Source organism: Penicillium vulpinum (assembly GCF_028829585.1).
Source record: "Penicillium vulpinum strain IBT 29486 chromosome Unknown utg000004l_segment0_segment0, whole genome shotgun sequence".
Classification (NCBI taxonomy): Eukaryota; Fungi; Ascomycota; class Eurotiomycetes; order Eurotiales; family Aspergillaceae; genus Penicillium; species Penicillium vulpinum.
In genome coordinates, this window is record NW_026643244.1 from 7,739,387 (window position 1) to 7,752,779 (window position 13,393).

A 13,393-nucleotide genomic window follows, 5' to 3' on the forward strand; every position below is an offset into this window, starting at 1 on the left:
CTGCAGATTGCCCCTGTCAGTGCCACCGCAACCAACTCGAAAAAAAAAAATGTCGAATGAGAATCCTGAGGGCGAGGCAGTTTCCATTCATCGTCACTATCGACCGCTCCGGCCGAACGACAGCAACCGGATATCCAACCACGAGATCTGGTGAGTCCCACGTTGCGTGACATGGCATGCTATCCCACTACACCTCTGTCATTGGTAAAAACGCCTCCCTCGAGTCTATTGAGTTTGATGCCCTGGATGCTGTGAGACACATGGGTATAAGTCCAGGTCACGACAATGTACCCTTGCCAAAGGGTCCACGAGCTTGTTAGGGGTCTTTTGGGTTTCCCCCTGGCAATGTTTGATTCATGAGCTCTTTGAAACCATGCGATATTCATTGTTACAAGGTCATCTATCGTATCAGACGGTAGCGTATTGTCAATATAAACGTCTCGTAGTTCGTTAAGTTACAATCCATAATTTACGTTTTCTCCTTCTGACTCTGAGAGTCCCTTTTGATGAGATAACCCTTTAGAGTATATGCTGTAACTTTGGGTCTAAAAAAGGTTTCATGGGCCAATATCGCGCATTTTGCTTAAGATGACAGAGTTGATCAGGATAGCTCTAGTAATATATTTGCATTGAACTCATACTTATCAATTATTTGGGAACCTATAGTCATAGGATATGGTGTGATGCTATACCAACTGTCAACCCACTTGATTAGGAAGTTCAACCTGTGGACCACAACAAACATTTACCATATAACCGTTCTTTCGAAGAAGGGCTTGGGGTAACAAGCAACTCGCTATGATTCTTTCGGTCAAGGTTGAGCTCAACTGCTTAGATAGGCCTGTATGCCCGCCTAATTCTCAGTCATTACCGGATAAACAGAGAAAGCAGATGAAAGCTCCGCAAGGCATTGTTCAAACCCTAATCCTTCTATCTTTCTTCACCCCGTTCCTTTCCTCGACTCCAGAAAGTGGAACCAGTGACGTACCACAAAGCTTTAAGAAATTGAGGATATCACAATCGCCCTTAATTTCAGCAGCGTAGAGTTCAAAATACTCGTACTGGGGAACTTTCAATACTCCATGAGACTAGCTTCAACACTGTTGCTTACAGTACCTTAGCAGCAAATCAGCATAGCTTTCTCAATCAGCGTCGCAAGAAAGCATCGGGTTTATCAGCTCCCAATTCCCTACAACATACTACAACGCAGTGAAGAGGGGCAGGTAGTCAACCGCCACAATATGCCACCAATTGCTAGTATATCAAAGAACTAGGAATTGAACTAGATTTCTGTGGCAGACATTAAGACTGCCACTGTTTCTGTGTATCCAGTGTAAATACCAACGACTACAATGTGCTAGATATGCATAATACTCTTAATTCTATATCCCTCTTGGCACAGAAAGTGGATATATATATCCCGCTAGGAATTATCCGTGGGATTCTAACAACCATCCGGTCTTCTTATTAGCACCAAGACGACGCCATTCTTACCGTGGAAAATTTAGTAACCTAAACTAAGTGCATGTCAGTTCATTTTTGTAACGGTCGCCAGGAAGACTTGGGTTGAACTCCCAATTTTGGCAATCTTCTGGCTGGGAAAACCTTGTGCTCCCAAGCGGTTTGCAGGGGTTGCAAACTTCTTGGTGCCCAAGGCCAATAGCTTGGCATTCATACCAAGTCAGGGAAGCCATTTCAGGGAAGCCATTCCCTCAGTAGTTACTGAAGGCAGGGCTTAGTAATTAATATTAGAGCAACCTTGGCAGCGACCTCAATACCTCAATACCTATGTAGGTAACTAGTTATGCTGTAACTAGAACTATCCAATAGAACCATGCGGGAATCTCACAGTTGACACGTGAGGAAAAAGCGGTGTGATTGCTCTAAATATAAGCCAATCACATGGCCGCCCTGACCTTCCTTGGTTGGACCAATCACAAACATGCCATCATCCCGTTACCGGGATTGAACGCTACAACCCTGTCTTTCCTTCTAACATCAAAAAAACCAAGTGAAGACAAACAGAGTGTTTGATCATCCTCAGCTTTATTTGTTGCATTCAAATCCCAATACCAGATTTCATCTGCCCAAATCTCAGAAATGGAGGTGTACGAGCATCCATTGTTCTCCGTCTAAAGAAGCATGCTAAGGTAACCATACACAGACTACCCAAAAAAGGAAAGAAGGCGTGTACTATGTGCCGCCAGCAAAAGGTATCAATGACTTTCACTTTTCAAAAAAAAAAACATATTGACTCCAGTAGGCCAGATGTGATGTCTGGCGGGATGAGAGTGTACCATGTACCCGGTGCCGCAAACGCAATCTCGAATGCACCATAGATGATAGCTTCACAAGAGAGCACAAGCGTCGGTAAGAGCCTAAACTCGAGTAAGACGGAACGAATCCACTTCTTACATTTATTCCTCCAAGCCGATTTATTGCATTGGAACACGAGAATGAGCAGTGGCGCCAACAACTACAGACCTCCCAGCGGTTGAGCTCCGATTCCGTGCCGCTTGCGTTATCCACAGCGGCAACGGAGCTGGGATTACCGGCCATCCTGAAGTCGGATGCTCCATTGGATTCGCAGGATTTGTCGCTGGCATATCCCCAATATCATCTTGCACCAGCGGGCTCGACACCGGGCGCGATGATGGGAAGGAATGATCCCACAAAGCCCCGTTCATTAAAAAGCGTTACCGTTACAGGTGGAGAGATTGACGACCTGTACCAATTGTAGATCTCTCTATATGCCTGTGGTCAGCCTGTTCCTAACATCTTGTAGATTCTTCCGTCACTATACCTCATTTCTCCCAATTCTCGATGTTCAGACCAAGCCGAATGTGTACTACACGCAGTCTCCATTCCTGTTCTGGGCTGTCATTGGCGTCGCCAGTAGGTCATATTCTCGAAATCCAACTTTGCAGTCTGCGCTGGCCCAGGAGGTTACGGAAATGGCATTTCTGTCGGTCTTGTCGACGTGCGCGCCGTGGCACATCATACAGGGACTTCTGCTTCTGCTGACGTGGCCTTTTCCCAAGGAGAATCGCCCAGATGTGACATTTCCTCTGAGCGGAATGCTTTTGCATGTAGCGATGCAAAACGGTTTTCATATCCCGATGTCGAGCCATGAATTTTCTCGAGTGAAGATCCCCGCCTCGTCAGACTTGGATATGGTCCGACGCTCGGAGCTTTGGGCTCATTGCGTCCTTGCTTACCAACGGTGAGTATCTTTCTTTTGAAGTCTGGCTAAGGGAAATTATCGTGCTGATTCACTGTAGGTCTTGTGTCATCAAAGGGCAGTCTCCGCGAAATCTGGTTGGTTTAGCACAGGATGCCATCCAACGCCAAGTGCTATTTGATAAGATTGCACCACAGTTGGTTCAGAAACTCAGATGCCAGGAAATCGTTGGGAAATGCAGCGATGCAGTTCTTGAAAATGGAGTCCGTGCTATTTCTCTGGATCAGGAGCTGGCTTTAGACATTTTGCTGCGGAAATATGAGGGAGAGGTAGACGATATTGCGTCGCGGGCAGTAGTCGGTTTGTTTTTGAAGTGGATATTCTCGATAATAGTGCCTCCACTAACAATTGCATCCTTGCAGATGACGAGAGGTATCACCTTCTCCTTTGCCGTATGTCAATCCAAAGCTTCCATTTCTACAAAACTCAAACACTCGTCTCCAGTGGATGTCTTCCACATCTCATCGTCACCGCTTGCAACTTGATAGACTATGTTCAAGCATTGGCCGATCGTATAGGATCTCTCTTCATGGCGCCTGTTCAAATCAGCTTCGGTCTACTCCTAGCTTCAATGTCGCTGTTGCGGATTCTTAAAAGCGATTTTGCCTCCAGCGGACTCGATACAAGCCGGGCCCAAGCCTCTTTCTTCGCCACCATCAATTTGGCCAAGCAAATGTCTACCGACAGAAGCGATACAGCTGCCAAAATGGTCACAGTCTTGAATCAGCTCTGGAATAGTAACAAGGCGTTCCGCAAAGCCGATGGCTCAGAATACACCGCACTTCGAATTCGTAGTCGCCTGATTCTCAGTCAGATTTTGGATGCTGTCTGGTGGTGGCGTGATGAATATGATCCTAATGCGCGCGCTAAAATGCGAGGGGCGGAGCCAGTTGACGGTCCTTCCCGAACCAGCATGCCTCTAGGCATAGAGGCAGGGCGTGCTATCATGGGAACAGATCCCGCCCGGGAGTCCGCTGGGGGAATTCTTCAGAATGCGGGTCCTCTGCAAGGAGAATTCCAGACCGAAGATTACTTTACCAACTTTGAGTGGCTGAGTGATGAAATTTTCTCATTCCCTCCAGATTCGTCGTTGGCGAATAACCTACCATGAGCGCAGAATTTGACTTTGAGACCCATACTCAAAGGTCCGCTTTAATTTTGCATTTCAGTCATCCGGTCGAAGTGAGATGGCATCAGATGGCATGTCACAGAGTCGCCACCAATTACGCCCTTCGTTATCCTCACTAGAAGCTGATACCGGGCTTCCGTATTTACTTCAAGCCCCAGCATTGTCGACCTCGGCCCATCGGCAAATTACTTATCTCCGTGCCCAGACTTATCCAGGGATATTCCGACACTCGTGCCCACGAATCGCGGAACCCGATTCGAGATGTCAAAACAAAGATCTCACCCGCAAATCCAGCCCAAACCAGAGAGGGGGGGCGATGCCATGCAGATTGTGTTATACGCGTGGCCGTACAGCCCAGAGTTATGGATTGTGCATTTTGCATTTCTAGCACCGCACTTGGCGCTATCCACCATCTACTTGGTAGAGATGCGATAAGGCTAGGAAGCTTAGTTCGCGGGATCCCCGGTAAATCAGATAGAAATGTAGTAGAGTGACCACTAGGAAGTTCACGGATATTTTTATGACAATGCACTATTATTAATTGACAATCAATAACTACTTAGTTACTCCGTAACTAGTTAGCATTACCTTGGACATAAGATTGTACAAAAGCTAGTAAATGTATTTTGTTTATATTCGAGGCGGTCAACAGGTATAGTACATCAGCCTCTTAGCCGTTTAAGCCTCGGCAAATCCTCGTGTCTCCAGCCTTTTCTCCCCAGCTATCGTCTTGTCTTCCTTTGGTCACAGAAATTATTCCATTGGTCAAAGACCTTGTTTTGGCTTGCAATTTACCTTTTCAAGCCCTTTAAAGGAGCTCATGTGTTCGATATTTGAAGTAAACGCCATTTTAATATGGAGTACTCCGTACAGTACTCCGTACAACCGAACCCATCATGTTTTCACATAACATAATATTAATGCAATCTACAGGCAATTATTATTCCTCCTATCACGCGATCTATCTTTCATCACTTGACATATCTCTCGTCTTTATTTGAGCCAATGAGGAATATCTATTCTAAGCGCCCATTTCAACAACCCCTGCAAGTCCGTGGGGCCTCCGGTTTGAGACATGCTAGGTCTAAAGCCACATACTAAAATTCGCCACTAACGCAGCACCGACCTTGTCACATTCGGGTGGTATCCAGCGCAATCATGCAAGCTACTACTCCGTATAGAAGCCCGCTAGAAAAAGTCTCCCCGCATTGAGGCATACCGGCCCATCGTTGCACAGCCCTTGCTTCGTTCTGCCCTACGTGAGATGTCAATTTTTGTTAGCTGAAAACAAATCGCATCGGGGATTCCGAGGGACTCCGGGGGTCTCAAATCTGCCCTCAGATGAGCCTGAATATCTGACATAAATTTCATAGCTATACCGTACCCCGGGCCGGTGATCGCCTAAATCTGTCTGATGCCTAGAGATAAGAGGCTACTACCGGCTGTTTTCTCATTTGCAGGGAGTCGAAATCCACGTCGCGCCTTAGTATCAATTCAGCATATGCCCTTTTGCCAACACCGACGACTAGCGCCGGAGATGGGCCAACCAGGCTTAAATCAGAGACACCTGTTGGTTGGCCACCATTTTAGCTGCAAAGTTAGCGGCAAGGCTAAGTCAATAATGGCAGGCTCATCCGTTTCCTCCGTGCGCGGGCTTATCACTAAACAAGCTCTCAGGAGATTGCTTCTGTTTCTTGGAATCTCCTTGGAATTGGCTTGGAATGTGCCCACATAGTCAACACTCTACAAACAGTCCTAGAATTGCCTTCAATACCATTCAATATAATATACTCCGTACTAACTTTCTAGGTATTTTTTTTTTCCTGAACATGAATTCTCATATTTCCTGTATTTCTTTGTCCTCATGGTACGGAGTACTGGATCGCGAACTAAGCTGACTTGATTAATATCATGTATGGTTCGAAGGTAACCCAAGGAACGCCACCAATGCTCTCGATACGAACGTTCTCCGGACTATGCATAAAGAGTATACATAAGAGGTCTGTGAGCTATCGGGTAAAAATAAGGCCAAATCACAACATGAGGATGAGATTGGTAGCTTGTTATATGCACATTGCCACTTTCCGCCTCAAGTGCCTCCTTCCAGCCACTCAACTCCCGTGCCTCTAACCTTTTCTTACCTCTCTCTCAACAGCACCCCTGTCTTAATATCCCCCACTTCCTACTTTCCATCGAATCAAATTCACTATCTCATCGTTTGGTTTCATTTCGGCTCGTAGGTTACATCCACCCCAGGATAAGCCTGAGATATCCTATTTGGGCGATAAGGCGGACCTCCGTCGGCCTCGTCTTCGACGAGCTTTAAATCATACTCAAATCCCTCCCCCCACCACCTTGCTGCTGCTTTTCTTTTTCTCTTATGCCCCTCGACTCCCTGTGAACATTTGCATCTGTGCTCCATACATTTCACCATGGAGAAGGACGAGTCTATCGCCATCACCACTGGTGCGATGGTCGACGAGACTGCGCCTGATGATAAACTCAAGGCGCTCCGTGACCTCAAGGATCACCACCACTGGGATCCAAACATGCCCGAGGATGTTGTTGAGGAACTCGATGAGGCCTTGCACACAACCGACAAGCATACCCAGGAGGTAATTGCCCAGGAACTGCTGGATAACTCACCTTACCCTGAGGTTCGGTCTGCTGTCTCCAACATCGATGAGGGTGGATCTGTTAATACTATTCGCGCTTGGGTGATTGGTCTTCTATTTGCGACCATCGGTTCTGCCCTCAACATGCTGTTCTCTATGCGCCAGCCCTATATTGTCATCCCCTCATACATTGCACAGGTCGTTGCCTACCCTGTTGGAAAGGCATGGGAAGCATGGATGCCCAATTACACCATCAAATTCTTCGGCTGGAAAACCGAACTCAACCCAGGCGTTTTCACCAAGAAGGAGCATACAATTGTCGTTATCATGGCAAACGCCACCTTCGGTGGTGGCGCCGCCTATGCGACGGATGTTCTCTTAGCCCAACGTGCTTTCTATGGACAACACTTCGGCTGGGGGTTCGAGATCCTTATGTGTATCTCGACTCAAATGCTGGGCTTCGGCATGGCTGGCTTCTTCACCCGGTTCCTGGTGTCACCTTCCGCCATGATCTGGCCCTCAACCCTGATCAACACCTCTCTCTTCACTGCCCTGCACGATCGCACTAAGCCGGATCCCAAAAAAGTCGCTGGCTGGAAGATTGGCAAATATCAGATGTTCTTGTACGCTATGGTTGGCTCTTTCTGTTGGTACTGGTTCCCCGGTTACATTGCGCCTTTCCTGAGTATCTTTGCCTGGATCACCTGGATCAAGCCCCAAAACGTGATCGTCAACCAGCTCTTTGGTGGAGCCACTGGCCTGTCGCTGCTTCCAATGACATTTGACTGGACTCAAATTTCCGGATTCAACTTCAGTCCCATGATTGCGCCTTGGTATGCTATCTCTAATACGATGATCGGCATGGTTATCTGGTTCTGGATTGTCACCCCCGCCATTCAGTACTCCAATCTCTTCTACTCTCAGTACCTGCCTATGAGCGACTCTAGCAGTTACGACAACACCGGTAATGTATACCAAGTCAAGAATATTCTTACTCCTGAGTTTACTTTTGACACCGCGAAATACGAGAGCTACTCCCCTCTCTTCCTGTCAACAACGTTCATGCTGTCCTATGGGCTGTCCTTTGCCAGTATCATCGCTGTGCTCGTTCAGACCGGTCTTTTCAACGGCCCGGATATTTGGGCTCGATTCCGTCGCGTTGGAAGGGAGGAGGAAGATGTTCACGGTCGCCTCATGACTCGCTACGCTGAAGTTCCACTTTGGTGGTACTTGGGTGTGTTTTTGGCAATGACCGGAATCGGCTTTGGTGTTATCCTAGGATGGCCTACACACATGAGCTGGTGGGCCTTCATCATTGCCCTGCTCATTTCCGCTATTTGGTTCGTTCCTATCGGCATCGTCAAAGCTGCCACCAACATTGACATCGGTCTCAATGTCATCACCGAGTTCATCATCGGTTACATGCAGCCTGGCAGACCTATGGCTATGATGCTGTTCAAGACCTACGGGTATATCAGCATGTACCAGGGAATGTACTTCACACAGGATTTGAAAATCGGTAAGTCTAGTCGTTATCCATCTAATGTCGATTTCTTATTCTGACCCATTCCACTAGGTCACTACATGAAGATTCCTCCCCGTGTGACTTTCATGGCCCAGATGGTCGCCTGTCTGTGGTCATCCCTGGTGCAAATCGCCACCATGAACTGGGCTCTGGGCGCAATCAAGGGCGTATGTGATCAGTTCCAGCCTAACCACTTTACCTGCCCCAACGGCCGCGTGTTCTTCAACGCTTCAGTGATCTGGGGTGTCATCGGACCCGCCCGCATGTTCTCCATTGGGCAACTATACTCGCCCTTAATGTTCTTCTTCCTTGCCGGTGCCCTCCTCCCCGTCGCCATCTACCTCGGCGCCCGCTACTTCCCCAAGAGCCCTATCAAGTATCTCAGTGCCCCTATCATCTTCGGCGGTGCTGGTTTGATCCCCCCCGCTACCCCTCTGAACTATCTCTCCTGGGGTATCGTCGGATTCGTCTTTAACAAGTACATCCGTGACCGCTGGCGCGGATGGTGGATGCAGTACAACTACGTACTGTCCGCTGGTCTGGATGTTGGTCTCGCTCTGTGCACCATTCTCATTTTCTTGACCCTCAACTTGACCGATACCAACTTCCCCGAATGGTGGGGCACCAGGATCGCCTCTGGCACCATGGATACCACTGATACCGCCGTCCGGAACCCTATCCCTAAAGGCCAAACCTTTGGTCCTACCAAGTGGTAGATAGTCGGACCTCTTGCCTGTCATTTCAGTTCTCCTTTGGAGCAACTGCGGTCGCTGTCGGGGCACACTGCAATTTTTCGGATACCCGTTTAGTTCACGTCAGCCACGAATAGTTACGATATCATAATACCATTGATTTTTGTTCCTGCAACCTTTTTGTATTCAATATTCTAGGTTGAGTTAATCTATTTGAGGCTCGATGGACATCTAATACAGCGAAGGAACCATCCAAGTCCTCAACACACTATTTTTTCTCCTTTCTTCCAAGTTATCACCTTAGGTCCTTTCATATCCTCGTTTATCATCCCCATCAGCGAGTATTTGCATTTGGATATCTCAAGATAATTGATAAGAACAGTCGACCGGTTATGCGGCCTTGTTCTGTCTTTTTTGGTACCCTTCTTAGACGCGGTTTTTCCCATAATTATTTCACTCCTTATTATTCGCGTTGTAGGCTGGAAGATACAAGGATAATTAGGTGCCTTTCCCTACATATATAACAAGCCCTTGATATAACAAGTGATATAAGCAAATATATATAAAAATATGACATATGTACACGGATATCAAATTCCCAATATTTGATTCAAAATCAAAATCGAAATCCAAAGCCAAAAAAGGAAAGTCATCAGCGACTGTGCGGTTAAAACACTTACCCAAATGGAAGCACAATAAACCACACAGCCATTCTCATCGAGTCATGACGAACGAGTGATGATCCAAATATCATCCAAGATCCCATTCCATTCCACCCTAGGTCCAAACAATTTCAATCCTTAAGAAAACCCCTTCTTTACAAGGGTATCTTTACAAAGATATACATCCAATATTCCAAAATCCAAGACCCTCAGACCCGACGACGACGCATACCAACCTGCAAAGCAAGCGGCTTGCGCAGGAATCCCTCACGCGTCTCCATGGGTCCATCCTGGTGCATCTCGAACTCGAATAGTCGGAACACAGTACCGCAGATAGCGAGCAATTCCATCTCGGCGACGTTACGGCCGACACAAGCGCGAGGACCGTGGCTGAAGGGAATGAAGGCGGCCTTTTGGCGAGCGCTGAGACGCTCGGGACTCCATCGCTCTGGGACGAACTGTTCGGCGTCCGGGCCCCAGATTTCCTTTGAGCGATGGATGGTGTAACTAGGCACTGAAAGAACATCGCCGGCTTTGAAGGTGTGTCCGCAGATCACGACAGGGCCGGATCCGGCTGGGATCTCACGAGGAAGACCCATGGCAGACGTGCTGTGGATGCGCATCGTTTCCCAGATTACCCATTGGAGGCTAGAAGATTGTTAGTTGGGGAGCATGTATTGTGTGGGATTGGTGGGGTGGGTACTTACTAAGGGATTTCCTTCACCATAGCGTATGTGGGAACTTCGATGTCCTTGGCAATGGCTTCGTCTAGGATCTTGCGCAGCTTGGGGAGAACGTGCGGGGTAATCATGCACCAGTATAGGATGGCACAGGAGGTGTTAGAGGTGGTGTCAGAGCCAGCAATCAGTTGAGTGAGGGCCTCGGCGGTCAGTTCGGCGCGTTCAAGCTTGTTACCATTTTCATCCTTGCCTTCCATAAGGCGGGCGAGAAGATCCACACGGGTGTTGTTGGCCATGATCTCCGGCTTGAGACGCTCGTTGACACGAGCGATGGCGATACCAGCAAGGTTCTCAACGGCTTGCAGGCCTTCAGAGAAGAAGCGATCCGGGATGTACTTGGCGTAGGGAATGAGAGACGGCATACAGCCCAACGTGGCAGAAACCTCGCCACGACGGTTCAGAACTTCCACAGCGGCAACGTACTTGGGAGGGTCCTTGGGGTCCAGGCGCATTTCGGCAATATCCTGGCCCTTCTCGAGCATGCCGAAGGGAGCACCGAAAGCCAGATCACCGATGATATCGAAGGCAAGATAGTTGAACCAGTTGAGAGCGTCGAGGCTCGCATAGCCGGTCTTGGGGTCACCCTGGAGGTCGGACATGCGGTTCCATTGCTTCACGAACAACTCAATGTTGCCGTGGATATACTGCTCGAATTGGCCAATGGACTTGGCACTGAAGGTGTGGGAAACGGTCTTGCGCTTGCGGGTGTGCTCGGCACGGTCACGGGTGTTGAACAAGCCACGGCGGATAGAGACAAAGGCGTCATAGAAATCCCTGGAGTATTGTCAGTTTGGGGGCAGTCCTTTTAGGCTGTAACATCGACGTACGCTTTCAAGAAACCATTGCCGTGTCCGTAGATACCCTGAATAGCCTCATCGTCGGCAATAGAAACCTGGGTAGGTGAAATGCGGACCAGCTTTCCATACTTCTTGTGAGCCTCATCGATTGTCAAGTACTTTTTACCTCGACGTGCCTGCAACAGTAGCCAAACATTGGTGAACGCGGAAAACCCGGCAGAGGGAATGTCGCGCAGATGCGACTTTTGCAAGTACGGCACCAAGTAATATGCAACGGCGAGGCCGAGCAGGATGAACGGAACGATCTCGAGTGTCACAAACATGGTGAAGTGTTGTATAGAAGTGTTGGACAAAACAACACGGGAAAAAAAAGGTACCAGCCCAGTGCTGTAAGGAATACCAATAAATATAGAATGTATGTTCAAATGAGATGAATCACAGCAGATCCATGGCCGAAAATGAGAATCCAACTTATTTATGAAAAGAGGGATGCGATGGTCATTGAACGATCCCCGAGGGTAAAGCAAAGCAACGGGAAGCAAATTCGGTAGTGTGGAGTTCAAACACTGGCGGCGGAGATCCGTGGAGAGGTGCCGTCTCAACCCTCCGAACCGTTGACGCCCCGGTTTTCGGTTATTTGATTGGGGAGTTTAGGCAAATTAGCGTTCGCGTATTGGCGACATATTGGCAACATATTGGCTCCATCCCATATCTGGCATAAATCATTGGTGTTTGATTTGTTGAAATAGAGTGTGGGGGGAAAAAGGGGAACAAAGAACACGAGGTGAGGTGTGGATGCCAGATTTATGAGGCCAGAAGATGTTTGTAATCATTGTCCGACTACTCCGTATTGCTGTATTGACTTCCTGGCAATTTATACTGTCCTGATTATATAAGAAATATTACTGCATACTTAGGATTAATAAATCCTCCGGTATCCTGGTGTATCTGCGCCGACACACCCCCTCAGCGGTCCCAGTATGCTTGCTGAGATCGCTGTATCATCTTGTAATTCCTAGTCTATAAGATGGCCTATATCAACTATGTTGAGCAGTCGCACGAAGCTCTTATGCTTTTGCCGAGTGAGCAATTTGGTGAGGCTATCAGCAACTATGCTTACTGTAGGCACCCAGCGCACCCGTATTCGACCCTGTTGGACTTCCTGGCGGAGCCAATAGTGGTGAATATCGATATATTGAAGCTTCGTTTCAAAAGCTGTGTCCTCGCTTGTCAATAAGCTGATAGTCCTCTCGTTATCACAGTCGATTGTTAGGTGGTATAACGGAGTAAAGGCGAGGTTTTAAAGCAATCGGCGCCACTATTGGAGCTGCTTTCCTACCTCCGATAGGCCGAGTAGCTCTACTTCTGTGGTTAACGTTGTTACTGTAGGTTGCTTACTTACTTTCTAGTCAATTGGACCGCCGTATACTTAACAGATATACCTAGCTGAGCTTTTTCTATCCGGGTGGTCTCTATACGAAGCGTCACTTACAAACTACACCGAGTCGGTCCTAGTATTGGCTATTCTGTACTCAATCGCTAGGTTCCGGGTAGAGTAGAGATAGGTAATAACTCGATCAGCTACTTACTAGTGCTATAGACCGGGGTTCGTAAGAAATTACGCGAGCTTCGCGGTCGCCTTTATAGCGTCGGGCCTAGTGATAATTAGACTTCCGCAAAGCCCAACTTTGGGCCCAAGGTCCGGGCTCGAAACCCGACCCTCAACGAGCTGGGGGTCGAACTTTTTGGGCTCGACCCGGACCCCGGCTCGAAGGGGGGGGGCTCGTCGGGCCCCCCCCCTGGGCTCGAAATTGCATAAACCATGGTCTTGGCGTTCATAAAATGGCTGAATCACCCAAATAAATGACAGTCTTTTACCTATGTTTTGGTTCAAACATAGAATTCTACTCCATTATCATAATCAGGAAGGTGAAATATTTGGAAATTCTAGTGAATAGATGTTTATCTTTAATATATTAGCATAATAACTAA

The 13,393-nt window shown here is 47.9% G+C and overlaps 3 protein-coding genes across 3 annotated transcripts; 2 read left to right on the top strand and 1 right to left on the bottom strand.

Moving 5' to 3' along the window:
• Positions 1-2,100: 2,100 nt before the first annotated feature.
• Positions 2,101-4,352, top strand: N7479_011464 (putative C6 transcription factor (Leu3); the record flags this gene model as incomplete). Its single annotated transcript, XM_057259155.1, has 7 exons — positions 2,101-2,108; positions 2,165-2,213; positions 2,264-2,370; positions 2,431-2,736; positions 2,786-3,223; positions 3,282-3,541; positions 3,604-4,352. The coding sequence occupies 7 exons, from the start codon at positions 2,101-2,103 to the stop codon at positions 4,350-4,352; spliced, it is 1,917 nt and encodes a 638-aa protein (XP_057106613.1).
• Positions 4,353-6,802: 2,450 nt separating this feature from the next.
• On the top strand, positions 6,803-9,226 carry optB (small oligopeptide transporter, OPT family; the record flags this gene model as incomplete). The annotated part of the gene is made up of 2 exons (XM_057259156.1): positions 6,803-8,504; positions 8,562-9,226. The coding sequence occupies 2 exons, from the start codon at positions 6,803-6,805 to the stop codon at positions 9,224-9,226; spliced, it is 2,367 nt and encodes a 788-aa protein (XP_057106614.1).
• Positions 9,227-10,073: 847 nt separating this feature from the next.
• N7479_011466 (cytochrome P450) lies at positions 10,074-11,724 on the bottom strand (the record flags this gene model as incomplete). Its single annotated transcript, XM_057259157.1, has 3 exons — positions 10,074-10,512; positions 10,572-11,378; positions 11,432-11,724. The coding sequence occupies 3 exons, from the start codon at positions 11,722-11,724 to the stop codon at positions 10,074-10,076; spliced, it is 1,539 nt and encodes a 512-aa protein (XP_057106615.1).
• Between the last annotated feature and the right edge of the window lie 1,669 nt (positions 11,725-13,393).